General features: G+C 34.9%; 1 protein-coding gene across 2 annotated transcripts in view; it reads right to left on the bottom strand.

Moving 5' to 3' along the window:
* Window positions 1-1682: 1682 nt before the first annotated feature.
* TRIP12 (thyroid hormone receptor interactor 12) overlaps window positions 1683-26265 on the bottom strand; it is a 92217-nt gene continuing 67634 nt past the window's right edge. The window contains exons 24-42 of one of the 2 annotated variants that reach the window (XM_070945988.1): window positions 24080-24221; window positions 22075-22266; window positions 21410-21561; window positions 18392-18564; window positions 16306-16379; window positions 15997-16196; window positions 11744-11871; window positions 11421-11572; window positions 10379-10521; window positions 9177-9333; window positions 8325-8423; window positions 7612-7726; window positions 6729-6883; window positions 6230-6394; window positions 5875-6039; window positions 5116-5229; window positions 4495-4589; window positions 4269-4372; window positions 1683-3172 (exon numbers count right to left, since the gene is read on the bottom strand). In XM_070945988.1, coding sequence (XP_070802089.1) covers window positions 2976-3172; window positions 4269-4372; window positions 4495-4589; window positions 5116-5229; window positions 5875-6039; window positions 6230-6394; window positions 6729-6883; window positions 7612-7726; window positions 8325-8423; window positions 9177-9333; window positions 10379-10521; window positions 11421-11572; window positions 11744-11871; window positions 15997-16196; window positions 16306-16379; window positions 18392-18564; window positions 21410-21561; window positions 22075-22266; window positions 24080-24221 — 2722 coding nt within the window. In that variant the 3' untranslated portion in view covers window positions 1683-2975. The remainder of the gene's footprint in view (window positions 3173-4268; window positions 4373-4494; window positions 4590-5115; window positions 5230-5874; window positions 6040-6229; window positions 6395-6728; window positions 6884-7611; window positions 7727-8324; window positions 8424-9176; window positions 9334-10378; window positions 10522-11420; window positions 11573-11743; window positions 11872-15996; window positions 16197-16305; window positions 16380-18391; window positions 18565-21409; window positions 21562-22074; window positions 22267-24079; window positions 24222-26265) is intronic. The other variant, XM_070945989.1, reaches the window with a different exon arrangement.

The following is a 26265-nucleotide window of genomic DNA, read 5'->3' as shown; positions in this document are numbered from 1 at the left end:
TTTTCAGTTTGAAAGTAAGTTGAGTCGTGATAGCTACGGGTCAACATAATGCACTGCAATCATAAGAGTTTCAGGGTACTGTTCGGAATCCTGAAAGGATAGCTTAAGAAAGAGTACCTTTGTCCATGCTGTTGTTGGCACTCTTTACTCATGCTAAGTTGTTGGACTACAATTCCCACAATCTTTTATAATGTTTGCTAAACAACTGTTTCCATTTCTGGCTTGAAGAGTGTTATTCATATTTGGAGAACAAAACAAATAAGATTATTGTAAAGTCTTCAGGAAGCAGTATTTTATGTTGTCACTTCTTACTGTGAAAAGAACAATTATATATTCAACCTAATTCTTAAAATTTAGCAATGCATATAAACTGCATGCTTTAAGCAAGGAAAACTAACAAAATGTGTATATCTGCATAATTTGCTCAGTAATTCATTTTGCTTGAACAGAATTCCAAGTCAGTCTTACGAAGTACACAGCTGGAGGCATTCGCCAGTCTACTAAACTACTGAAGACAAACAATCGATCTACACTTTGTTAGCTGCTTTAAAGCACTATACTTCATACCTTAAACTAGATTACAGTGCCAATGTGTCTGCTAACAGCAGCAAAAATATATCCAAAATTAGAGTATGACAACACAGTGATGAACTGTGTCAGTATCACCAATCTTTTCAAAGTAACAGATCTTACTGGTCAATTTTTTAATTAACAAAAGACATACATTATTCAGGAAACCATGACGCAGTTTTCTATATTTCACCTCATTTTGGCAGACTGAAGTTTGCTATGGTAAAATAGTCAGAAGGCCTCTTCATATGTCATTTTATTCGATTCCTGTGCTTGCTGAATAAACACTATTCTTTTTAAACTCTTTCCATTTCCAAATTAGGCATAAAACTTGCCTGTAGCATGGATCAAATGGGGCAATAGCCCAGTTTTTCTCAAACAATATTCTCCCAATTCCATCCCACCCCAAAGCTACTTGGGCTTTCAGAAATCAGAGAACTATTTGAATTTAAGAACTGCCATTCAATGAAACCCAGATTCTGTAGGGAGACAACATGGGTAAAAAAAAATATCAATACAGATGATATTTTAATACAAAATATTTTTACATAAGTCAATTTTTTTAAAATATAGAACCTTAAAAAAGAACAAATTGCTATCAATATACTATAAACACGAGTCTTTGTGCCATGTTTGATAGCATTATCTGAACATTTTTAAACACCAGTCCATATTTTAACACTGCCTTTCGGTTTTTAAGAAATACTAGCCATGGTCTGTTATGTCCACTGTGAAGTACTTCCATTCAGTTCTAATCTGACAGACTGCTCAATGTCTTTGCATAATGATTTTCGCGTTCAGCTTCTCATCACAGTTCAGTGGTGCACAATATGGCCAGTCCCATTATCTTAAAAGAATATCAGTTACATGTACTTGAGTACATTATGTAGTTACAAGTTCTTCATCTGAAAAGCAATCTTGTTGAGGTTTAATAGATGCTCTACCCTGATCATCCAACCAAATTTAACAGTACTCCAATGTTTATTTTGATTTCTCAAAGTTGAATAAAATCATGTCAGTTTTTCATTAAGAGATGAACTACATAGCATGTACATCTCAGGAATGTTTTGGAATATTCTATTTTTGAACTCATGAAAATAAAGAAAACTAGATCTTGCAAACTCTTGTTTAATGGTAAATCATCCATGACAAGATGGCAACTTAGCCAATGAAATTTAAGATGATTTACTTGCATTGGAATAATTTACAGGTTTGAACTTATGCATACAGTACAGAACTATGAACAAAAAGGTGAAGCAAACTTTATTTATATTCAGGTAAAAACATTAACCTGATGAAGTAAATTATTGCAGATTTGAGAAATCAGCACATAAAACAGTAGGACAGCATTTCTTACAGGTGCATTATCTGTGTCAAAAATGGATGAATTGTCTTGATCCATACCAGTATTGTGGGCAAATGGGGGGGGGGGGAGGGGGGAATGCTAGCTGAAGCAGAGGCAAGTAATTCAGAAAAAACTGTGAACTTAAAATAAAGGAAACAAGACTGAACAGGGAAGAAAAAAATATTAATTTGACTTTATAAAAAACTTTACATCAATTCAAAATGTTCTGGCCACATCATAAATATTGGCCAGACCAATCAATTGTTGAGTTTTTCAACTACACAAAAAGCATACACTCCTCCTAGCCCCTGGTAAGAGTTGGTTTGCCTAAATTACTGTGTAAACAGCTCTAGAGTTTCTTCTGGTAAGTAGCCAATATACACTACTACATTAAAACTAAGCTATAGGAAACATCCTACCTACTTACAAAGGTGGAATTATTGACAATATATTTAATAAAATTAAATTATTTTTTAATTTGAGAAAACATGGAACAGTAAATGTCCATGTCCAAAAATGTAACAATTGTGAGTGATGCACACAAATAGAGCCATGTGGATTGCATATCAGACAATACATGAGGGAGGGAAAGGGGAGCAAATCATGGTATACAGAACTAGTCTACTTAGCTAGAGGGTCCAATACTTCTTTCAATTTCTGTACTTATGTACAAAGTTGTCTTTGGGAGGAAAAAACTGCAGACTTGGCTAGATGGATACACACAGCCCAGTATTAAACTGCACAGCAACATTTATTGTTCCAGCCTGAAAAAACATCCCTTTTAAATTTCACACAGCAAAGCAAGTTAAACTTCACTCATTGATAAATGATAATTTAAAACAAGAACTTGCTAAAGAAACCTTGTCACAACAACTTTAGGGCCTGATCACTTTAAAGTCCAAGGGGCCTTTAATGAATATCAACCTAGTGTCTTTGTTTATAATCTGCAAGCCGTTTTCTAAACAAGGCGTAACGTTTCCTCGACTCAGATGATACATTTAGAAAAGAATCATGATTCTCTTTTTGCTGTAACAGGCAGACATTGCATTATTCTTTGTGATCAGGAAAGGTGGAATGACTGCTGCCCTTCTTTTGCAGCTATCAAAAGTTTTTCACGCATTATCTCAATACTTGAATAGTCTGGCAACTTGAGATAGTTTACACAGGTCATTACTGAGGGTAAGAAGTCATCTGGATTTTCTGTGGATTCAAATGTCTTCCGTACAATCGTAAGGGGAGGATTCAAACTTCGAAAGCCTAAGAAGAAAATGGGGGGGAAAACCAATCTTCACTACAAATTTATATATAAAGCCATCAGGCTAGAATACAACATGATTTACATAAGTTTTTGTATCACAAAGTGGATCCATATGAAAACAAACCATCTTTCAGCTCACATTTGTCAAAACAAAGTATCTTGTCTTTGTGTCTTCCATTATGGGATTCATTATTACAAAAGATACATGTGTTCAGATTTCCACAGCCTTCTCATTTTTGTTGTATGGTTGGTGTGATGCTCTTTTCTTAACAAAGAATTGTAATATTTAAAGTGGAAGTCTTTATATTTTCCCTGGAAGTTCCCTTAAATAGTAAATAGGGGTTTTTTTTAAACAGGAAGGAAAGGTAGAACATTTGAAGCTATGATGTTTCTTCAAAAATCTCTTGCCAACTTGTTCCTTCCTCAGCAGGCTAGAACTCAGAGTCTTAAATGAGTGACTGTCACAAAAAGTCTAATTGTTTAGAGCTTTCTATGTGCATTTCCCTCCACTGTAACAAGATAAGCCTATAAATATGGACTCCTTGTTTTATTTATTTTTATTTAGAAATATATTGCTGCCTGCTCGGACATTATTCAAGGCAAGTAAATTGTACTCTGATGAAATTATACATTTTTTATTTTATTCATTATATCCAGTTTTCCCTCTCAAGAAATCAAGAAGCATCTTTCCCCCACAATAAGCCAATAAGTAACCTGAGCTGAAAGACAGTGACTGGCCCAAAGATATAAAGAGAATGTCCATACAATTAACCAAACCAGAGGCCAGATCTACTTTCATTATAACTTCATATATAACTTCTTATATACTAGGATAATGTTGTAGTCAATATATACTTATCTAGGAGTAAAGTTTATTATACTTGACAGACTTTATTTACTGGTATGATCCAAGCAGGACCAGACCATAAATTATTTTATTTTAAAATATAACTATGGATGATTACAAATTAAGAATTATATAAGTACCCCCTTTGGAGCTAAAGCTGTGTTATGATTAAATAGAACAAAGATGGCTTTAAACACAAATAAATTATTAAGATTTGTTTTTATTAAGATACCAAACAAAACACGTACCTCCGACTGGCAGTCTCGGGCTACCAGTCACAAACTGAAGAAATAATCTCTGCTGTTCACTATCAAAACTACTAAGAATTTCAAATAGGAATTTCACAGCACGACTAAAATAATAAAAAGAGGAATACTTCAGTTAACAAACATAGTTATCTTTATATAGATACAGTATAAAAAGCTGTTTGACTCATAAATGAATTATTGCCACTTATCAAGAAATTTATGTTACCTGTCATGTGTATATCCATGATCTGGCCTACAACATTCCATTAGTGTCTTTGCATCCCAAGTGTCTGTTTTGCTACCACACAGCAATTGATCCAGCTATAGGAGTGTTTTAGAACAGGAGGCAACATGAGAAATGTGAGAAGAGAGAAGAGTACAGAAGCCAAGTCAACTTATTACTGCAGAACTATTACATGATTAACAGAATCCAAGCAAGCACTACCACTTATCCAAATCTTGCAGAAATTGAGCTTTGTATTTTTCAGACTTTTTTCTACCTATTCCTTATGAACAAAACCAAATATCAAAACCAAATAAGAGCTGATAGAAGAGTATCAGCTCTTAAAAACCAAGCCGCAAATTACAGAATTATGTAATACTGTGTAAGAGATAAAGTGTCCTCAACACATATTGATTGCAAACACTAAAAAAATAAAATATATGGCCATTTCAAAACTATGCGAAGAAATCAGGATAATTTAATTTTATGAAGTTAAATATTTTCCATGAGAGATATCCATTACCAAACAAGTTGTATAAATCTACCCATTTATAACAAAAAAAAAAAAAAACAGTTCAGAAGTACAAAGTTATTTCTCTAGATTCAAACATAAAATGTACTAACCTCCTCGGGATAGAAGTACTGAAGATGACTAAGGGGAAAGACAGATTCAAATCCATCTCTGAATGAGTCAAATTGTCTAGAAACACCTTCATTTAGTGCCCAGAATATAACTAGCTATAAGAAAACATTGACAAAATAGTAACATTACTATACTACTCAAGAATTCACTATCAGTATTAATGGGTAACAATGTTTGTAAGAAAACTAATTAATATACCATCCAAATCTAAGCTATATAACATAAAAGAGTTCTAAGGTTGATAGTTTCCTTTTAGTTATTAAATAACAAAGCAGAAAAACTCAGCAATATTTCTAATGAAATTCTCCAATTATGAAATTTATTCTGTATTAAGTTATTGGTACTTGCTCATGCAGCATGATTAACTGGCAATACTACACATTTCTTTCTAAATAATATTACTGTCCTATGCTGACCCAGATTTAAGTGGTCTATGATTTTAATTATATGTGTAAAGATTTATACTGATTTATACTGATTTTTTTAAAGTTTAAAAATGATTAAAATATATTTCTTCTCTGAAACAGATTAAACAGATTAAAACACAATGAAAGCATAGAATATGAGTGTAATAAACACATTTATAAATAAGCATATCCAGGAACAGTTATTCACTAAATAACCTTTTTAGCAAGTGTGATCACCAGCATCATGGAACATGTCAGCAATCATTCAGAATTAGTATTAGTAATAAAATTTTACTGCCAATCAAATCCTTCAAAATCTCTGATGTTACTTACTCTGAGATATTCTTCTAAATTATGAACAGTTACAGGTATGTCTTTCCCTCCTTTTTTCAGTTCTATATTTGGAAACCCTGGCAATGTGAAATCCAATCCTAGATCTTCAACTGAACAGCCATTCATTGTAAGGGTCTCCAGTGCATATTGTAGACTTTCTTTGGTCTAAAGGTATAAGCATAAACACAAGTGGTCATCTAGTAAAAATGTTTTAGCTTTCTATTTTTTACGTATGTAGTTAAACATGTTCCAAGAAGAATTAATTTAAATAGGGGACAAAGTGAAATACTCCTTTTAAGGATTAATTGAAAAGCAACCAAATAAAGCCTTTCCTATCTAACATTAGTACTGATACCTGTGATTTGTCTTGTTCAAGTCTCCTCTTCTGTCTCACAATTTCTTCAAGATGATACACAGATTTGGCTACTACAGGATCAATATTGAACAAGTCATGAGATGTTAGAGATGTTTCCTGTCGCAGCATCCATTTGTAAAAGGGAAGGCCAAGTGGAAGGTCAACCTAAAAGCAAGCGGTAAAAAGTTTCAATACCTAAATCAAGCTTCTCTCCCCCCCCTCTCTCTCTGTGTCTGTGTGTGTAGGGAGAGGGAGGAAGAGAGGGAGAGAGAGAGAGAGAGCAATCTTTTTATTGAACGTAGACTATAATTTTTTGCCAATATTAGCTGAATTGTCAAAAGGTAAATCATATCCAGCTAATACTGAATATTTTTTTCCAAAACTAAAAGATATACTGGTTAGTTTGCAATTTCACATATGAAATTGACATATGTGACATATGACAATAAACGTTACTTTAAAGATAGTAAAAGTTACATCAACCCAATTATGCTCTTACCAGTCTAAAATCCATGATTGCTTTTGCCATTAATTTCCCCAGAAAACGGAACTTCATTTTAACTTTAGCAATATGGGCAGGCTTAGCAGTTCTGCCAAATGGAAGTGCAAACAGACCTTGAATATTATGAACATATTTGGTCCCTTCTTGGCTTCCTGTTCAAAACAAAAAGTAGTTTTATATACAAATCATATAACAAGATTAAACTAATAACATCTTAAAGCTAACCACACCAGTTTAAAAGTACTTACACTAGTGTTTTTAAAAACATGGACAGTTTCAAGAAAAATTAACAATATTGAGCAGTATAACATTTTTATGCTGCTCCAAATTGAGCAAAAAGTCAAGTAGCTACAACTTACAAGTTTTATAAACTGTAAACTATATTTACAGTTCTGTACCAAGTTTAGGGAATTCTCCAAAGCTTTTGTCTTATTTACAAAATAAAATCCTCCAAAGTTTTCAATATCAGTCTTGAATTTCCACTTTCTAAAAAAGAATCACGCAGAGCAATCCTGATCCTGCATCTGCCAGCTAATGAGAGTTGGGAATAAGCAGGCAAATCTTTGAGTTGCTTCTATTGAGGAAATGTAGAGGACTGTTTGTCAGTCCAAGATGTTAATCATACTTGTAGTTCATTCTGCAAGTCTACAATTAATTACAGTATATTCCCACTAGTACTAGTTTTAGAAGTGAAGTAGGACATATACATAGCAAAAGTGACCCTAAATTTAGTGGATTCTAAATTTCTTAGTCTCTGAAGAAATACTCAACAAACTAACTTTCACGCTATATTCCCTTCTACTTTACTGGCAATACTGTTTCCACTGGCATATACCATTGAATCAATGATGGAATGCAATTTGATTTGACCTTTATTTACCTTTAGGATTGGCAAGAGTAACTTCTTCACCTCTCCATAGGCCCAAGTCTGCTCGTTGTAATTCCTGAGATACAAGTGCATAAAACTCCAGTGTGGGGCCTAAACCTGTGCCAACCTTTTGAGGAAAAACAAATCACTATTTAACATTTTATGATCTTTGAAGGAAAAAACCAACAACAGCCCTGCAACAGGAAATGCTAGTTGTTAAAATCCAGCAAACCATAGGTCTTGTTCTTGAAAGGAGGAGCAAACAAAAAAAAACCAGCCATTGAAAACATTGCAGTGGACTTAATTATAAGTGACTCACAATGGAAAAATAATCAAAATATTTTTCCTTCAAATACCTTTACTTTAATCATTTTGTGATAATTCTGGACAAATAAAATTAAAGTTCCTATGTCAGAAATAACAATTCTGGGGAATGAATTCCTTCCAGAATTTTCCAGAAGATGTGAAATGTCACAAGATTTCAGTCAAGAACAATGGCATGAGATTTCATGACAAGTTTAAACTTTAAAGTATTTTTAACAGTAATTTTCAGATTTTGTAGCTACAATAATGCCAATCTGTGTCCTTAGAGAGGTTGGAAGTGGACAGAAAAAGGGAAAACAGAAATGTAGAGCACAGAACCTTTTTAATCCTTTTACTCACTCACAGAGGAAGATAAACATTAACACTATCTGTAGACACAAACAGCCATAATCTTTGCTTACTTCATTTTCATACTGGATTTCCAACATAGCTCTTGAACTGCCCAGATCTTGCATCACTGATTCTGCTTGTTTTAATAGTTCCTCTCTATTCACTGTCCGCTGTTGTCAAAGAAAAGGACAAATTATTTCTTCTGCATTTATTGTCCAGCTACAATTTTAATGTTATCATAATCATAGATGAGAATATATAAATTCACTGAGGTAGACATGACATTTTAAAGGTTTTTATTAATCCTGTCTTTTGATTTTTATAAATAACTCAAGGTAGCAAACATACCTAATTCGCCTTTCTCCTATTTTCCCCATAACAATAACACTGAGATTGGTTGGGTTGAGAAAGAGTGATTGACCCAAAGTCACCAGGCCAGCTTTCATGCCTGAGGCAGAACTAGAATTCTCTGTCTCCTGATGTTTAATTTGACACCTTAACCGCAAAACTGTCTCTGTAGCCATGTAAATTACATTTAATTTAATTTAATTCATTTAAATTACTTATAATGGAAATTTGACATAGGCTGAATTCACATATCATCCTAGGCTTTGAGTGGTTTTAGCTATTTGTTGAAATAAATCTAATATTACAGATGAGCACAGTAATCCTGATGTTTATTGGATTCTAGTTTCTTCACCTTATAGGGAAGACAGGCGGCATAAAAAAATCATTAAATTAATTAATTATTCAAAATCCAATGGCTTTTAAGAAAGACAATTTTCCTATATTTTTTTATTATTTATAAAATAAATAAATAAATAAATAAATAAACTAAATAAAATAAAATAAAAAATAAAAAATAATTAATTATTCAAAATTCAATGGCTTTTAAGAAAGACAAATGTCCTGTAATAATTTACCTTTTTCCGATCCAGCCGGGGTGCTACTCTGCTATCCTGAGAATCAGACTGATTGATTTCTGGATTAGTGTCCAGCAGTCTCTGCATGGCTCGATCACGATCAAATGCAGTTACATAAAACAGCATTTGCCGAGTGTCAAATGGAAAGAAAAAAGGACTATAAAAAGAGAAATAATGCTTACATTACAAATTTATTATTTTGGAATTAAATGTCATTACAAAGCTGTAATCATGAGGCTGAAAACACTTTCATTATCTAGTTCTCACTGCCCAGTGTAAAAATTTAAAATAACTTGCTAATGAAAAAATATTACATACAGTAAAATATTTAAAGGACACTGGAGTGTAGTTTAAAGTACTGGGGACTACTGAAGGTGCAATTCAACATAAGCATTTAAACCTAGCAACTGGATGCCTACTGAAACAGATTTCAAGTAAACACCCCTAGGAAAAAAAAGATGTAAGTGATTTTCTTAGAAGCTACAAAACATACTTCTGAAGTTCAAACAAGCTGACATTATGGTAGTTAGCCCTTCAACAATCCATTCCGAAATTTTATATGTCAAAATCAGTGTAAAGTGAATTAATGAGCTGATTTAAGTATTGGCAAGACAGACTTGCATAAAGCTGGATTTGCAACCAAATGATATTTTTAATTTGCAAAATTCAGCCTCATGTAAAGTTGTAACTCTATCTAGAAAATTTGGAACATGAATAAAAGAAGCCAGATCTCCTAATTGTTTAAAGTTACTATGTTATATGAGTAATACTTGAGCACTCATTTGAAGAGCCAGGTTTTAATAGAACAACTCTTGGGAGCAGGGATACAACCTAGAGTCATGACTTGGAAAAATGTCACCGAGAAGCAATATCTTTTCATTATTTTCTTTGATTTCCCAACCACTAAGTGACTATGCAAACTGTATATACTGCATAAACATTAAAGATACTCAAAACTTTATGCAAAGAATTGCTTATTACTCTTCTTGGTATTTTGAATTTCAGTAACCTGAAATATATAGGTGTGCTTCTTATTAAATCAAGCAGTCTTATGTTTCATAAAGTCATCCATCTACCTACTCCATATTAAAATTTAGTATTTTGTATTTACTTTCCTATTTTTTATTCCTTCATAATAAAGAAAACCTTATGCAATACGGAATAAACATATTAAAATATCTAGTGATTAACAAACTTCATACCATGATTTTCCAAGCTCTGTCAGCCATGTTGGTATGTTTCCTGTCATTATTACCAAAGGATCTTGAAGCTGTCTGTTAGCTTTTGCTGTTAGCTTACTGTTGATAAATTCGGATGTTGGGATAATTTCTTTACAGCTTGCATTCTGTAGTAACAAAAAGAAAGTTGTTTCTATTTGACAGTTAAATGTATTAAGGCTGTTACGAAGGCAGATTGTGAATGTCTTCTGAACCTGCTTTGCCTCTTTATAAATCATGGTGTGCCATCAAAAGTTAGGTGCCATAACTCTCCCACTTCCTCTCTGAATAAAATTTCCTGGTCCCATTAACCATGTCATATATAACATAACTTGCCTGCAAAAGCTGTGAATGCTCCAACACTGGAAATTTTTAAGAAGATGTTGGATAACCATTTGTCCAAGTGGTGTAGGGTTTCCTGCCTGGGCAGGGGGTTGGATTAGAAGACCTCCAAGGTCCCTTCCAACTCTGTTATTCTATGTTCTATAAAGAACTACCACAAAACATGGAGAACAAAAATTATCACCCTTCCCAAATCTACACAGCTAGCAGTAGCTTAAATTTCCTGCAAAGCATTTTGAAGCATACTTCCAGAGTGTCTTTTGATAAATGACAGTGTAAATTATTCTCTGTATTAAACCATTTCACAGGATGTGCATTTATCAATACACTGAATAGATAGCCTTTGCTGTGATCCAAGGCAGTTCTTATATTCTCAGAAGTGTCAAGTAATCAACATTTGATATAGTTTTTAAAGTGTAATATCTGCATGAATGGACAACCAAACAGTACATTATTCAGGTCCACTATAAATTTCTATTGATACGCATGGACAAATTAGCTTTGTGGTGAAATAATACTATTGCCATTAGGACAATAATCAATAATTTCATACATTGTTAATTAACATTGTTCAGCTGATCTTAAATAGACAAGTAAACAATTAAAATTTGTTTAAATTATACCTAAGAAATTGAAGCTCAACACAGATCCAGACATCTAATGCAAATGTACCATGAATACTTACATCATATAGATAATACCAATAGCGACTCATGGCATGTAAAACTCTTAAAAGAATAACAACATCTAATGAAGGATCTTCAAAAGTTATACTTTCAGGAGCAGAAGATATGAGATAAACTTCCAAAGGATTTGAGACAGAAGGACATACACCATCTACAAGAAAATACATTCCATTAGAGAAGAAAGTATATACAATATTTTCATTAGAGCCATTTTACATCATACAAGTACAGAAATACAATGTCAACTAATTGCAGCTGAAATAATATACTTCAAAATTTATACAACCGTTAGTCTACATTAGGAAATGAACAAATTACTTACCATGCCACAATTCATCATGTTTTTTTGCATTTCTGGGAGATGTTTTCGTAGGAGCAGTTTGTGCTCTTCCTCTTTTACCACCAACACTATCTTTATTACTATCTTCATCTTCTCGTACTGGCTTGTACCTAAAAGAAATACACTCTAATAAATTATTGATTCAACAACGGAGAAGCATGAGCAATAGCTTTTTTCCTTGGATCAATTTAAACATAAAAAATCATGTCAATCAAAAAATATGCCTAACAGACAGGAAATAGGTGAAACTAGGCAAAATATTAAATTTACAGTAGATAATGTTGAATTAGCATTATGTAACCTAAATCTATTGCTATCCACAGGACCAGATGGATTATGTGCTTTTTTCCTGAAAAAGCTTGCTACTATCCTAGCTGAACCTTTGTGTACAATTTTTGAAGTATCGTTTTGAACTAGTTCTCTGCCTGATCTATGGTCATCAGCTGTAGTTATACCAATCTTTAAAAAGGGTGACTAGTTCAGTTGAAAATTATAGACCAATCTCTTTGTGCTGTGTTACATGCAGTTATGGAATCAATTATAAACCAATCCATCGTTCACCATTTAGAGACAAACAACATGCTATCTGACAAAACAGTTTGGCTTTAGGAAAAACCCGTCGTGTAATTTACAACTTTTGCACTGTAAAAACATCTAGATTATATGTCTTGATCAAGGTAAAGCTGTGGATGCAATTTACATAGATTTTTTTAAGGCTTTTGATACAGTAGTACATGATAAACTGCTGTTGAAATTAAACTCTTACGGCATTTCTGGAACTTTGCACAAGTAGATTGCTGCTTTTCTGTCTAAAAAACTGCAGAAAGTCAAAATAGAGAATAGAATAGAATAGAATAGAATAGAATAGAATAGAATAGAATAGAATAGAATAGAATAGAATAGAATAGAATAGAATAGAATAGAATAGAACAGAACAGAACAGAACAGAACAGAACAGAACAGGACAGAACAGGACAGAACAGGACAGAACAGGACAGAACAGGACAGAGTTGGAAGGGACCTTGGATGTCTTCTAGTCCAACCCCCTACTTAGGCAGGAAACCCTACACCACTTTAGGCAAATGGTTATCCAACATTTCTTAACAACGTCCAGTGTTGGAGCATTCACAACTTCTGGAGGCAAGTTGTTCCATTGATTAATTGTTCTAACTGTCAGGAAATTTCTCTTTAGTTCTAAGTTGCTTCTCTTCTTGATTAGTTTCCACCCATCACTTCTTGTCCTGCCCTCAGGTGCTTTGGAGAATAGCTTGACTCCCTCTTCTTTGTGGCAGCCCCTGAGATATTGAAACATTGCTGTCTCCCCTAATCCTTCTTTTCATTAAAACTGGAAGAATGGTTCCAGTTCCTGCAACCATTCTTCATATGTTTTAGCCTCCAGTCCCCTAATCATCTTTGTTGCTGTTCTCTGCACTCTTTCTAGGGTGTCGACATCTTTTTTACATCGTTGAACTCACTGTCTAATCCTGCATCAGTTAACAGTGGTATTCCGCAAGGCAGCGTTTCAGGTCTCATGCTTTTCTTGCTCTGTATCAACAATTTATGTGCCATCATGCCATCACTCTGCTAAACAACTAATTCCCACAACAGTCAAACTATTTATTAAGACTGTATTATTACTATTATTCTTCTCATCCTTCCTGTTACCTATTTCCTTCTACTTATACTATAACCTTGTTGCTTGTATCTTTACGATTTATATTGTTTTATTTAGTTTCCTAGTATGATTTGATTGCTTATTTAGTATCCTATGACTATCACTAAGTATTGTATTTTGATGAATGCATTTTTATGTACACTGACAGCTTATGCACCGAAGACAAATTCCTTGTGTGTCCAATCACACTTGGTCAATAAAGAATTCTAAAGAAATAAACTTATATCTATAAAATCAAATTATTAATTTACAATTTATTTCCCAATCTCTCTCTATTTATGTCACTTGATGGAGCCCCTCATAGCACATTCTGTTTGTTTTTCTTGATCTGAAATCTGCATTCACCTTTATATTTAGGAGAGGCGCTGGTAGAAATTGATCCTCTCCTTCACAAATGAGAAATATATACTATTAATTAAGAAAACATAAAAATATCCCATGAAAGTTAAGATTTTATAATTATCTTTACCTCTGCCAATATTCTAATCCTGAAAGGGGTAAAGTAGAGCAGCATTTTGCCTCTTCTCTTACTTGATATTTATTTGAACTCTATAGCTTTAATTAAAAGCAACTTTAATCTTTCAATATGAGGAATGTACAAATCACTATGTTTCCTTATGTTGATGATGATGGTATCTTTTTACTAAAAAGATTAGATGCAGCAGAAAACTGAGCTCTAGAAAGCTACTGTGATAAAAAAAACCTAATTATTAGTCTAAATCTTTTTTCTTCTGGTGGCGTAAATATCATTGGCAAATAAATTAAAACTCAGTGGTACAATTCAGATCCATTAGATACCTTGGACTGATATTCCATCCTTCCTGGAAAGAACAAAGTAGGTCAGCTGTCAAAAAGACTGACAGGGATGCAAAGATTATACTGAGTTTCTTTCTCATGAGGAGGCTATTGTACATTAGTGGCCATTAGTATCTTTAAAACAAAACCAATCTTTCAGATGTCATATGGTTCCCACGTTTGTACCCCTCTTAAATCCAATGAAAACCATTCCAATTTTTTAGCCAGACAGTTTTAAATGGACTTCCTTGCCCATTTAAACGCATTTGTTTACATAACTAATGGATTTAACATAGGTATACATCTGGGAACCATATTCTACTACACAGATATATCCAAGCAGTTTTTATGAAAACGGTTCAGTAGTTTTGCACTATCTTCTATGATTATTTTTAATTGCCCTAGTTTAGCCTACAACCATTGAACTACCTGGTGATCTCCCATCCAGGTAACTACAGGTCAAGTCCTGCTTTACTTCAGAATCCAGAAAAAACTGGTCAAGTGTCTGTTATCTGCTGCAACATATGCATGTCAAAAGAGAGAGTCGGAAGTGCTATTTTCCATGACATGTTATGGCCTAACACAGGCGTCAGCAACCTGCGGCTCTGGAGCCGCATGTGGCTCTTTCATCCCTCTGCTGCAGCTCCCTGTTGCCAGGGCCTGTGATTGATAGGGCTTTCGGTTAGGACAGGTAGAGGAAAAAGGATGCCGGGCTAGGAAGAGACTCTATGGTGGGGGAACCAGACTTCCGGTTAGCAGAGGAAAAAAGATGCCATGCTAGGAGGAGACTCTATGGTGGGGGAAATGGACTTTTGATGGGCTCCAGACTTGAACGAGGGGCTTCCAGTTAGGACCTTTATGACTCTTTGAGTGTTTAAGGTTGCTGACCCCTGGCCTAACAAAATTAACAAGACTCCAAAGTACCAAAATATATTCTCATCAAATGTCTACTGGAGGATAAAAATCCCATTCTATTCTTCAGTTTAAAGAGGTTAGGAGTTCAACCACCAAGGTGGCCTATAGTGTCCATTTCCAATTCCCTTCCACATATGAAGAAATGATCATTTCATACTAACTTCTAGTTACAATACTATAGCCAAAGAATGAGCCACTGAAAAGAGATAGGAATAATTAAAAACTTGACTGGCCCTTAGGAGATCCAGATACAAATCCACCATTAGCTATTGAACTTAACGGGGGATTTGAGACAGTAAACTCAATTTATCTGAAAATGTAATGTGTGTAGGAAAAAATGGAACTGGGAGTTTTATACATCATCTTGAACTTCTGGTGGAAGGTGGGACAGAAATAAAGCATATAAATAAACCTACTTCTACAGTAATTATAAATCAATAAAAATAGCATATCAGAAGAAATGAGTGTCTATTTCACCTCATTGAAGAGTCATCAATATTCATGTGAAACATTCAATCTTATTTTTCAAGCAAAATTCAGTAAAAGATCTCCCAATTTCCTTTCACCAGGAAACAAATATGTGGTTTTAGTATCTATTGTTCATTCAGGCTGTATAATGCCAAAACAATGATGCCAGAACATTTTTTCCCCGTTAGGAATGAAGCCAATCCCTATACTCACATGAATTTCCAGATTTTTGCACTAGATTAAACCATTCAGAATGTTTTAAAATCTGCCTCAACCTACTGCCCTCCATTTTGTCATGTTAACTAGAAATTAAGAAATATTTTATTTTATTTTATTTTCAGATTTACATGAGAACTGTCACAGATCCTTTCTTTTGACTCACCAAATGGTATGAGTTTTGGTCCAAATGCCAGCTCTTCCCAATGGGTTGCTTTCATCATCTGTAGACTCCCTCTCTTCTTCAGCTTGCAAACTAAATTGTCTAACTGCTTGATAAACTGTCATGTTGTATGGCAGGAGATGATCCCCAATATAGAATTGAAGCCGGTGCCTCACATTCCCTGAATTTAGGAACTGAGCAGCCTATTTTAAAAAAAGCAGATGTGCCCCGGGTTGGGGGGGGAGGGAGAAAAACTTTTAAAAATGACTTTTGAAAATGCATAGCAGAATTATACACTGAAGAGTACCTTACCAGAGATTCATCTATTTCCTCATCTGATCCATCATCATCACTATCTTCATCATCTTCTCTCACTCTTCCATAACCTAAAATAAACAAATAGAATGTGCCACTGGATTTTCAAAAAGAAAGAATGCTTTTAAAATAATTACAGAAGCTGCAAAGTATTATTTTATGCTCTTATATTTACAGAAATTGCCTTCACTTTTTAAAACTATTTTTTTAATGCTAAATCACAGCAAAATATTCTATCTCAAATAACCCATTACAGAAAGAATAATTTAGCATGGGAGTTCCAAGAATCTTACCAAGATGTTTCTACATACTAAGGAATTTAAGAAAGGACAATTAAAATTTTCTGCTTTAGGCATGGGAAGACTTACCAGCATGCTTCTTCTGGGATAAGTGATAGGTGGGTGTTATGGTTTTTTTTTTTTTACAAAGTTTATTTTCATTTTTAAAAACAATGCTTTACATATATACATACAAAATTATTGCAACTACCGTATACAAATATGCGCCTATACCACTAATGAAATCCGTTTCATTTCCCTGGTTTTTAAATTATTATGTGTGGGTAATCTAAAGTTAGATTTACAGTCTAGGTCTGGTGAAAACTTAATAATTCAAATGCTAACCAAGCACCTGAGATGGTACTAAGGTGCCATCTAAAAATATAGGCAGTTCCAAGCAGAGTAATTTTTAGGGTGTTCATATCAGATAAATTCAATATTTTGAGATATAGAGGAAGTTCTTTATGTATTGCTTTGAGGGCTCCAATCAGGATTGGTATAACAATGGACATGTCTTTAATAGGTATACAACTTTGGTCTGTATGTCCCACTATTTCGGTATTTCATAATTTTTTCCCAATTATTTTTCCTCAATCAATTATTATGGTTGGTCACACATTCAGCCAAATGTTTAAAGTGGGTTTGGCATTTTTGTCCACCTATCAAGCACTTCTTATGGACCTGGAATGATGAAGACTCTATGGTTTTTTGTTAACTTTATCATTTTTGCTTATACTACAGAAGTAATAATGTATATGTACATACATACATATGTTATGTGCATGCATAAATAAATACCTTCCTAAGTTATCCAATCATCTTTATTTTACTCATTACTAATGGATATACCTCTATTATGAATCTATGTATTACTAAAACTCACATGCCTGTAACCTTCCACTGGGATGAAACGGTGCATCATAGGGCAAAACATTTTCAAGCAAGGTATTTCAAATGAGCTAAATTACAGAATGTGTCTAAAGTCTGGGAGCCATGAACTCGCACGGAATTGAAATTTGACAAATTTTATAAAACATTTTATAACAAAAAACTATTATAAAATATCTATTATGTAATAATAAATGTCATAAAACATTTCCTGCGGTCAACCCCTGACATTTGATTGTGCTATATAGTTTAACATGGGCTATTTTTAAGTAGATACATCTCTGATATTTCCCTGAATTTTTAAGAATTTTTCAAATGCATTAGAAACTATGCTGATGACCCAAAGACAGGTTGTCTAGTTTCTATCAGAACTGCAAGATAGACAGCAACTGTCACAGAGGGAATAGTTATCATTCAGAGTCATCAGCTGTGTATCCCAGCAACATGGAAGAATTTAGGCAGGGAAAGTTGTCATATCACACTGGAAATGTTCCTTGCCTCATATAACACATACAATCCAACAGTAAACTGTTGCTGATATATGAAGGAAAATTATATATGATAAAAACATTGAACTTGAGTTATAACAATATTAAATAAGAAATGTCCTTCAATTAGCTATTTGTCCATATTAGCTGGTTAATATATTCCTCCACTATATATGAACAGACCATTTGGAATGAGCAGACCAAACTGTTCTTAAAAGTATTACTCAAATAGCTAGATATGTAACCATTAAACACTAATGCAATAGGGACTAGAACGTCGTTGCAAAGAAACCTTGGGTAGACTGCTTAAAACTTTTAACTAAGTGGGTTATAATATAGTATGTAAAAGATGAGCTCCTAAAACACAACTAGAAATAATATACAATTGTGATCATACAGTGGTAGTGACTCATAGCAAGAATAAAATACCTCTAACGACAAGATATCTTTCAATGGCTTGTACCAACGCTAGAGGATCTATCTTCACAGGTCCTCCTTTCCACTGTTTTACATTAGCACAATCTGGATGTCTTTGCAGCTGGCATTTCAACTGATGTGTGTTGAAAAATTTTAAAGCTTGTGATCCTCTGTTAAGAGAAAAACTCAAGATAATTTATGAAAAACGTTGCTACAGTTATTCTATTTTTAGTTTCATACAATAATTCATTATAATAATTAAAATAATTCATCTTTTTCATTGGCTACATAGATTACATTGGTAAGATTACAGATACTTTAATTTGTCTTTTAATTGAGAACCTTCATAACACCACGTGATATCTTTCAGTTGATTTCAAACTATTTTAGCAGGGTGCTGTTCAAGACCGTTTAAATTGATTAAAGTAGCACCTTCATACAATCTTACCCAGGGCAAGACCGATTAAAAAATGTTACCTCCTTTTGAATAAATATGTAGAGTAGTGCACAATGCACTAGAAGAAGAAACTAATTAGATATTACTTCATTAGACATCCCATCTTTGTTAGTTTTAATCTCAATGTTCAAGCATACAAATATGTCATTGTTTAACCTATTGTCTAATGGGTTATTGTTTTTAGTTCAAATTACTGTAGTTTTTCATCAATCTAGTCTAAAATCAACATAGACTTCCACTTTCCCACAATTCCTACAGATGCCATAGTATGATAGAATATACAAGAACATTCAGTGAAGCTGATACCCACATCATTTAAAAGCTAGCACTTCCCAACAGTTACTTTGGTGTATTTTTAATTAGGTGAATTCCTCAAAGAGTAGCAGGTTTTTTTAAGGAATTTATGATATCCGTTAAGAAAATTATGATGGATACTAACATCAAAAATGATTTATCAATTGACAGAAACATTTATGTTAGATATCAGAATTTTCTTTTGGAAAGCTAGAGTTTTATCCTAAAACAAAAACAAAAGAAAGCATTTGGACTATAATTTCAATGACAATCTAATTTAAGAAATTTGTTTGAGATTTATATGGTGCTTCTTGCATCTTTTTCTCATAATCCATGTGGATTTTCATATATCAGGTATTCTAGTAATTTTTATATTATGATTTTCCTCTTATAAATATAAGAGGCAGAATAGCTAGAAAGACAGGTTGCTTGTTTATAACTATAAATCTTTTGGTTGGCATCTGCACATTCACATATACAGGTTTTGCACCTGCATTAAAGCCTATCAAAAACCTTCTATAGCTAAGGTTTTTGATAGTCAAGAACCTTTGAGTGGAAAACATGCCAGTATTGTCGAGGAAATTTCTCCTCTTTCCTTTCCAATTCCTAAGGATTAGCAAAGAAATACTTGAACTAGAATCACCCAGCAAGATAGACTTAAAAGAGGAAGGGGAGTGGTTTTTGTAAATACAGAGATTATAAAGAACCGCAGTTGCAAGTAAACAATCTATTTTCCTTTATTGTGGCCTCAGTGCAACACACATTTGGGGGGGATGTTTACCTGACAGTGATGGCCCAGTGCCCCTATTAGATCAAAACAAATAAGAGTAATACCCTACTTAAGAATTTCCCCTAACCCACTGACTGAATTGGGAACATATGACAAGGCCTTAATCAGATGCTTCTTTCTAGGTATCTGACAGAAATATACCGTTGCAAAACACTGTTGATATTGAAAGGGCCCATGTGGCGTGAATGCATAATTCCTAATTCATTCAGAATCTAATGTACAAAAATGGACAGAAACATACAGTAAGGCTTTTCAGTCTCTCCAGTGAATATTGAAGGCAACAGAATAATTGCATCTGAGAACTATATTGTGGAAAGAAGTGGGATTGATAAACTACTGAAACTTGTCCTGAAAATCATATTTGGATAAAATATTTTTGGGGCAAACCCACAATGGAGAATAAAACCAGTGCTGTGAGAACCAAGAGCCATTGTACTAATGTATTAAGCTTGATTACATTAATCCTCAAACTACAAACTGGAGTTCAACAGGCTAAAGCTACCGATTAAGAAGCTAATAAATTCTATTGTACCTGCCAATCAGTGAATTTCTTAGCTATAGAGGCAATTAAATAAAAAAAAGGAATATCCTCAACAATCAACCAACTGCTAAATGGCAGAAAAGGAATAAAGAGGAAGAGACTGTTTCCATGCATGCCAATACTGGCATAGTTCCCCAGGAAAATTTTCTTCAGCAATAGAACATTCACAAAGCCCACATAAGTAATGCACAGAGACCACACATGAAGAACCAGATACACTTTTAGGGATAATACCTTTGCAATTATTCCACAAAAGAATGATTCAAACCATGGATAACAACTGGAAAAAAATCAGGAGCAAACAGAATATCAAAAGAAGACCTACTATACGTAATAATATTATTGATCTAATCTAATTGAACTAAATTCAAACCAGGAGTTGTTTTCTCTAAATACAAAGTACTATCTCTAGTAGTTAATGAACATGAACACCTACGAAAATTAAACAATCAGAACATGCCTTGATTAAAATACTGGAGGTACAATGCAACCTGAAATTACAATAATGATACTACATTTAGCCTCAGAGTAAAGTTTTTCTGGAAAACATTTTACCGCAGATTAACATAGATTATGAAAATATATTCTTTTCCTTCTCTCTTATATGGATACACATAGACTCAACCACTTTTTCAGTAGGTTGAGGAAGACTATTTTAGAGGCCAAAGTGTGATGTGCGGATAGATGAAATTGGCAAATCATATTCCAACAACTGAAGTTCATGCATCATGCCAGATTAGGAAGCTGGAGTTTTATAAGTATTATATTCTTGCAACTTCTACACAGAACAATTTAAGATTTTCCACTAATTTGGAAATACCTGTTTAGTATTTAAAGAAAAGAAACAATAAACACCATATAGCATATAATTTTACCTGTGCAGGATTCATAATACAAGGAACATGCTACAAGGAATACAAATACATTTACCTGAGCATTAATCCTTACCTGCTTCCCGTTCCATTTCCACTTGGAAAGTCATGGACTTTAACTGGAAATTGCTCCATCTGACTAAGACAATTATTCATTTTATGGACCAATGCTAACAAAGGTGCATTTTCTAAAGGTTCTAATCTTCCAAGGGGTTCTTCTCCAGGAAGCTGTAAAAATTAAATTTTTTCCCATTATGTAAAAATCACAAAGCTTGGACAAGTCAACATCTAGATAATCCAAATGAACAAACAGAAATGGAACATTATTATGTATTTGAAAGGGACCACTGAATTCATACAGCTCTTAATGAGGAACTGAAATTAAACAATACAGTATTATTATATTCTTTGGGCAATACGGAAGCTAAATTATAAATGTTCAAGACAGTACAACTCTGAGAGCAGTATAATTGTATTTTATTTAATTTGTTAACTGTCTCGATCATTAAACTGAAGAATTTACATATCAAATAGAAAACTCAGGTATTTTTCTTTGTATGAGGTTGGCGTCAAACCATATTTCATAATTTGGCTGTCAAGCATTTACAGGGATAAAATAACCAGCATATTTATCTGGCAGAAATGTCTTTAATATATTCAAAAGATTTATTACAGGGTAGTAGATAATGTACACTGGAATGAAAAGACCCCTATAATACTGAACAATATATGAATACTTACAGGAGAAGAAAAAAACACATGAAGGAACCTTTTCAATCTGACATCTCTGCTTACGGCATCTTTTTCACCCTTTGACGTCAAGTAAAGCAGCAACTGCTTCATAAACCCACTGTGCTGGATCTCAAATGAAGAGACATCAGACTCAGAGACTATACTACGGATTTCTACAAGGCACTCAACTCCACCATCCGCCTGAAAGAAATAGTTTCTATATAAGAACAAGGCTTAGTAATGTTGGAACCATTTCATAAATGGAACAGAACCAGGTAGTTAAAAACAGAAATGAGAGAAAGATGTACTGCAAAATATATGCAGATTTTACTTTAACTGACCTGTTTTGTCATATCTGAGTATGCACAGAACCCATACTATGAGTAAGAGATTGAGCACAATACACTCATGCAATGCATGACCCACACAGATAGGATGCTTGAAATATTTATGTTCAGAACACTTCCTCAGAGCCATCCAAGTGAAACTTTGACACACACACACAAATATTTTCTTCTGATAGAGGCAACAAACAATAAGAACCAAACTATGCATTTCTTATTTCCCTCTTACTTTCATAACAGTTTCATTGTTTCCACCGTGGCTTATTAAATTCATCAGTACCCATTATTTGTGAATCCTGAAATTTTCATTCATCCATTGCTCACTAATTAGCATACGATCAATTACACCTGTATGGATATCTACTAATACAAATTAATGAATAAAAATATGAAGAACACTTAAAACAGTTTGATGAGAATATTAAGAGCCACTCTTACAAAATCATGAAATAATTGTATTACCCAAGGTCTGAATTAAAAGAGATACCAGATCTATTAAGTAGTAAGGTTGTGCAAAGCATCTGAACAAGGTGTTTTGCAATGCATGGGGCCTTGAATGAAACATATATCTTTAACAAATCATTAAAGCAGCTTTATGTTTAGTGGAAAGTAAAGCAATAAGATTATGTCTGCAGAAACACCGGAAAACAATTTCGAAACGAGGTATAGGAAGTCGTCATTTAGCAACCACAATGGGGACCGGCAATTTGCTTGTAAAGCAAAGTGGTCACTAACTGAAACTGAAACTGCTTACATTGTTACTTCAGCTTTCCTTTGCTTTACAGACCTGCAAAGGTCACTCTATCAGTGAGATGGATGGTAAAGAAATGTAATAAATAAATGTGAAGATTAGTTGCAAAGTTACTTTCTCATTATTGTTGCAACTGCAAACAGCTGCTGTACATTTAGTCACTAAATGAGGACTACCTGTACCATGAAATGAGTACAACTGTTTTTGAAGTGCTTAAATTAAAATAATAGTTGCTTGTGTGTTTAGTTTCAAAGCTCAATTTCCACAACGTTTGACCTTTTTTAATATTTAGTTACTTTAAGATACATATTGCTAGGGAAAATAATATTTAATTGGCTCAGATTAAATCCAAAATTTACTCAAATGTAAATTTCTAGTGTGTTTCAAACATAAGATTGTCTATCCTGCTATATTTTCCTGAAGAGAAAGCCTGGCCTTCCATGGACATGCACATCTTCATACTGGATCATTAACTGGAATAAGAATTCCATAACTACTATTATGTACTCAGCCCTGGTCAGCCCAAATTACTTCTGTTTGTAGTATTAAATTCACACATTCACAGATCGAGCTTAGGCACTAGTTTATTCTATGTTCAATTGTGCTTAGTAATATCATTACAAAATTACATCTTAGAATTAAAAACAACAAGAAGCTGGTACAATTCTAATTATATCCTTAAAAATTATTTGAATAAAAACTGATAGTGACAACATATCACCATCTTTCTTCAGCAAAAAAACTACAAGCAAGGATCTTGAGCACAACCAAGTTTAAAAATCTATCTTTTCCAAAGCAAAGCTATGTGCATTAAACATTTTTACTTAAGCGAGAAGAGATATATAGTTTAAGCAGCGAAGTGCATAATCCCACAAATGTTACCCTTTTATTCAAAGGCAGATGAAAAAGATATCCTAACCTGAAGGTTGAGTTGTTCAGTTGCAGTGCAAAGTCTCTGTAACACATTTAGTGCAGGGTTACTTCCATCCATATTCTCCGAACTAAAATAACGTTCCACAAATTTGTGAGCCTGCTCTTTAATCCAACTCTTAATTTTCTCTCTACAAAAAATGCACAATTTAATACATTACCACCTTTGTACTACACACATTCTCTGAACAACTCTTTGAATATATATTTATAATGTAAACAAATCACATAATTTCAGAGAGAATGAAAACTAAAAACCAAAAATTTTTCTTCCACCAGTAATCTCTGCTTATTGCAGACTGACTAGTTTCTTCAACATTCCTTTTCTTTTTATAGAAACATGAAAGACTTGTCCTACTTATTTATCTTGGTTTTAGCTTGAACGATTTGTTCTTCAATTTTTCACACATATACTCCCATACCTTGATAATCTCCATCATCTAACTATTGGATAACATTTCTGACTCAACATGCTTTTTAGGATCTTCTTTCACTAAGGAAGTTATAAGCTTAGTTGCTATAGACAAATCAATACATTAAAAAAATAAAAGTAAAAATAATAATAATAATAATAATAATAATAATTTTATTTCTATACCGCCCTTCTCCCGAAGGACTCAGGGCGGTGTACAGCCTATTTAAAAACACAGAACAAAACAACAATTAAAATTTAAAATCATTAAATAATTAGGCTCCAATTAAACACCCGGAGGTCGGAGATCTTATGTATTTCCGGGGGCAGTTCATTCCACAGGGCTGGGGCTCCCACAGAGAAGGCCCTCCCCCTGGGTGTCGCCAGCCGACATAACTTGGCCGATGGCACCCTGAGGAGACCCTCTCTGTGGGAGCGGACTGGTCGGTGGGAGGCTATTGGTGGCAGAAGTCGGTCTCGAAGGTACCCGGGTCCTATGCCATGGAGCGCTTTAAAGGTGGTAACCAACACCTTGAATCGCACCCGGAAGACCACTGGGAGCCAGTGCAGGAGGGGTGTCACGTGGGCGCAACGAGTTGCACCCATAACCACCCGCGCGGCCACATTCTGGACCAGTTGGAGCCTCCGAGTGCTCTTCAAGGGGAGCCCCATGTAGAGAGCATTACAATAGTCCAGCCGGGAGGTGACAAGGGCATGAGTGACCGTGCATAGGGCGTCCCGATCCAGAAAGGGACGCAACTGGCAAATCAGGCGAACCTGATAAAAGGCCCCCATGGCCACGGCCGTCATATGCTCTTCTAAAGACAGCCGTGCGTCCAGGAGGACACCCAGATTGCGAGCCCTCTCTGTGGGGGGCAAAGATTCACCCCCAATAATCAGCGATGGCACCTGCTGACTATATCGGGGCGCCGGAAGCCACAGCCACTCAGTCTTGGAGGGGTTGAGTCTGAGCCTGTTCCTCCCCATCCAGGCCCGCACGGCCTCCAGGCAGCGGGACATCACATCAAGGGCATTGTTGGGGTGGTCTGGGGTCGAGATGTACAGCTGAGTATCATCAGCGTACAGATGACACTTCACCCCAAAACCACGGATGATCTCACCCAGCGGCTTCACATAAATGTTGAACAGGAGAGGCGAGAAGACCGACCCTTGCGGCATTCCCCATGCGAGATGCCTCGAGGTCGACCTCTGTCCCCCTGCCAACACAAACTGCGAGCGGTCGGAGAGGAAGGAGGAGAACCACCGCAGAACGGTGCCCCCTATTCCTAACCCCCTCAACCGCTGCAGCATGATACCATGGTCGATGGTATCAAAAGCCGCTGAGAGGTCTAATAGGACTAGGACAGAGGAGCAACCCGTCCCGAGCCCTCCAGAGATCATCCACCGACGCGACCAATGCCGTTTCTGTGCTGTACCCCTGCCTGAAGCCCGACTGGTACAGGTCCAGGTGCCGGGGAAGTTGTCGTGCCACCACGCTCTCAACAACCTTCGCCACAAAACAGAGGTTGGAGACTGGATGATAGTTGACTAATTCAGCCGGGTCCAGGGAAGGCTTCTTGAGGAGGGGCCTCACTACCGCCTCTTTCAAGGTGGCAGGAAAGGCCCCCTCACTCAGAGAAGCACTTATAATCCCCTGGAGCCAGCCTCGTGTAACCTCCCGGGAGGCCAGCACCAACCAGGAGGGACACGGGTCCAATAAACACGTGGCGGCACTAATCTTACCCAGAACCCTGTCCACATCC

This window comes from Pituophis catenifer, unplaced genomic scaffold, assembly GCF_029215685.1.
Source record: "Pituophis catenifer annectens isolate HBS135680 unplaced genomic scaffold, rPitCat1.0.hap2 SCAF_6, whole genome shotgun sequence".
Classification (NCBI taxonomy): domain Eukaryota; kingdom Metazoa; phylum Chordata; class Lepidosauria; order Squamata; family Colubridae; genus Pituophis; species Pituophis catenifer.
Note: the sequence above shows the minus strand (reverse complement) of the source record. Positions and strands in the feature narration are given on the sequence as shown.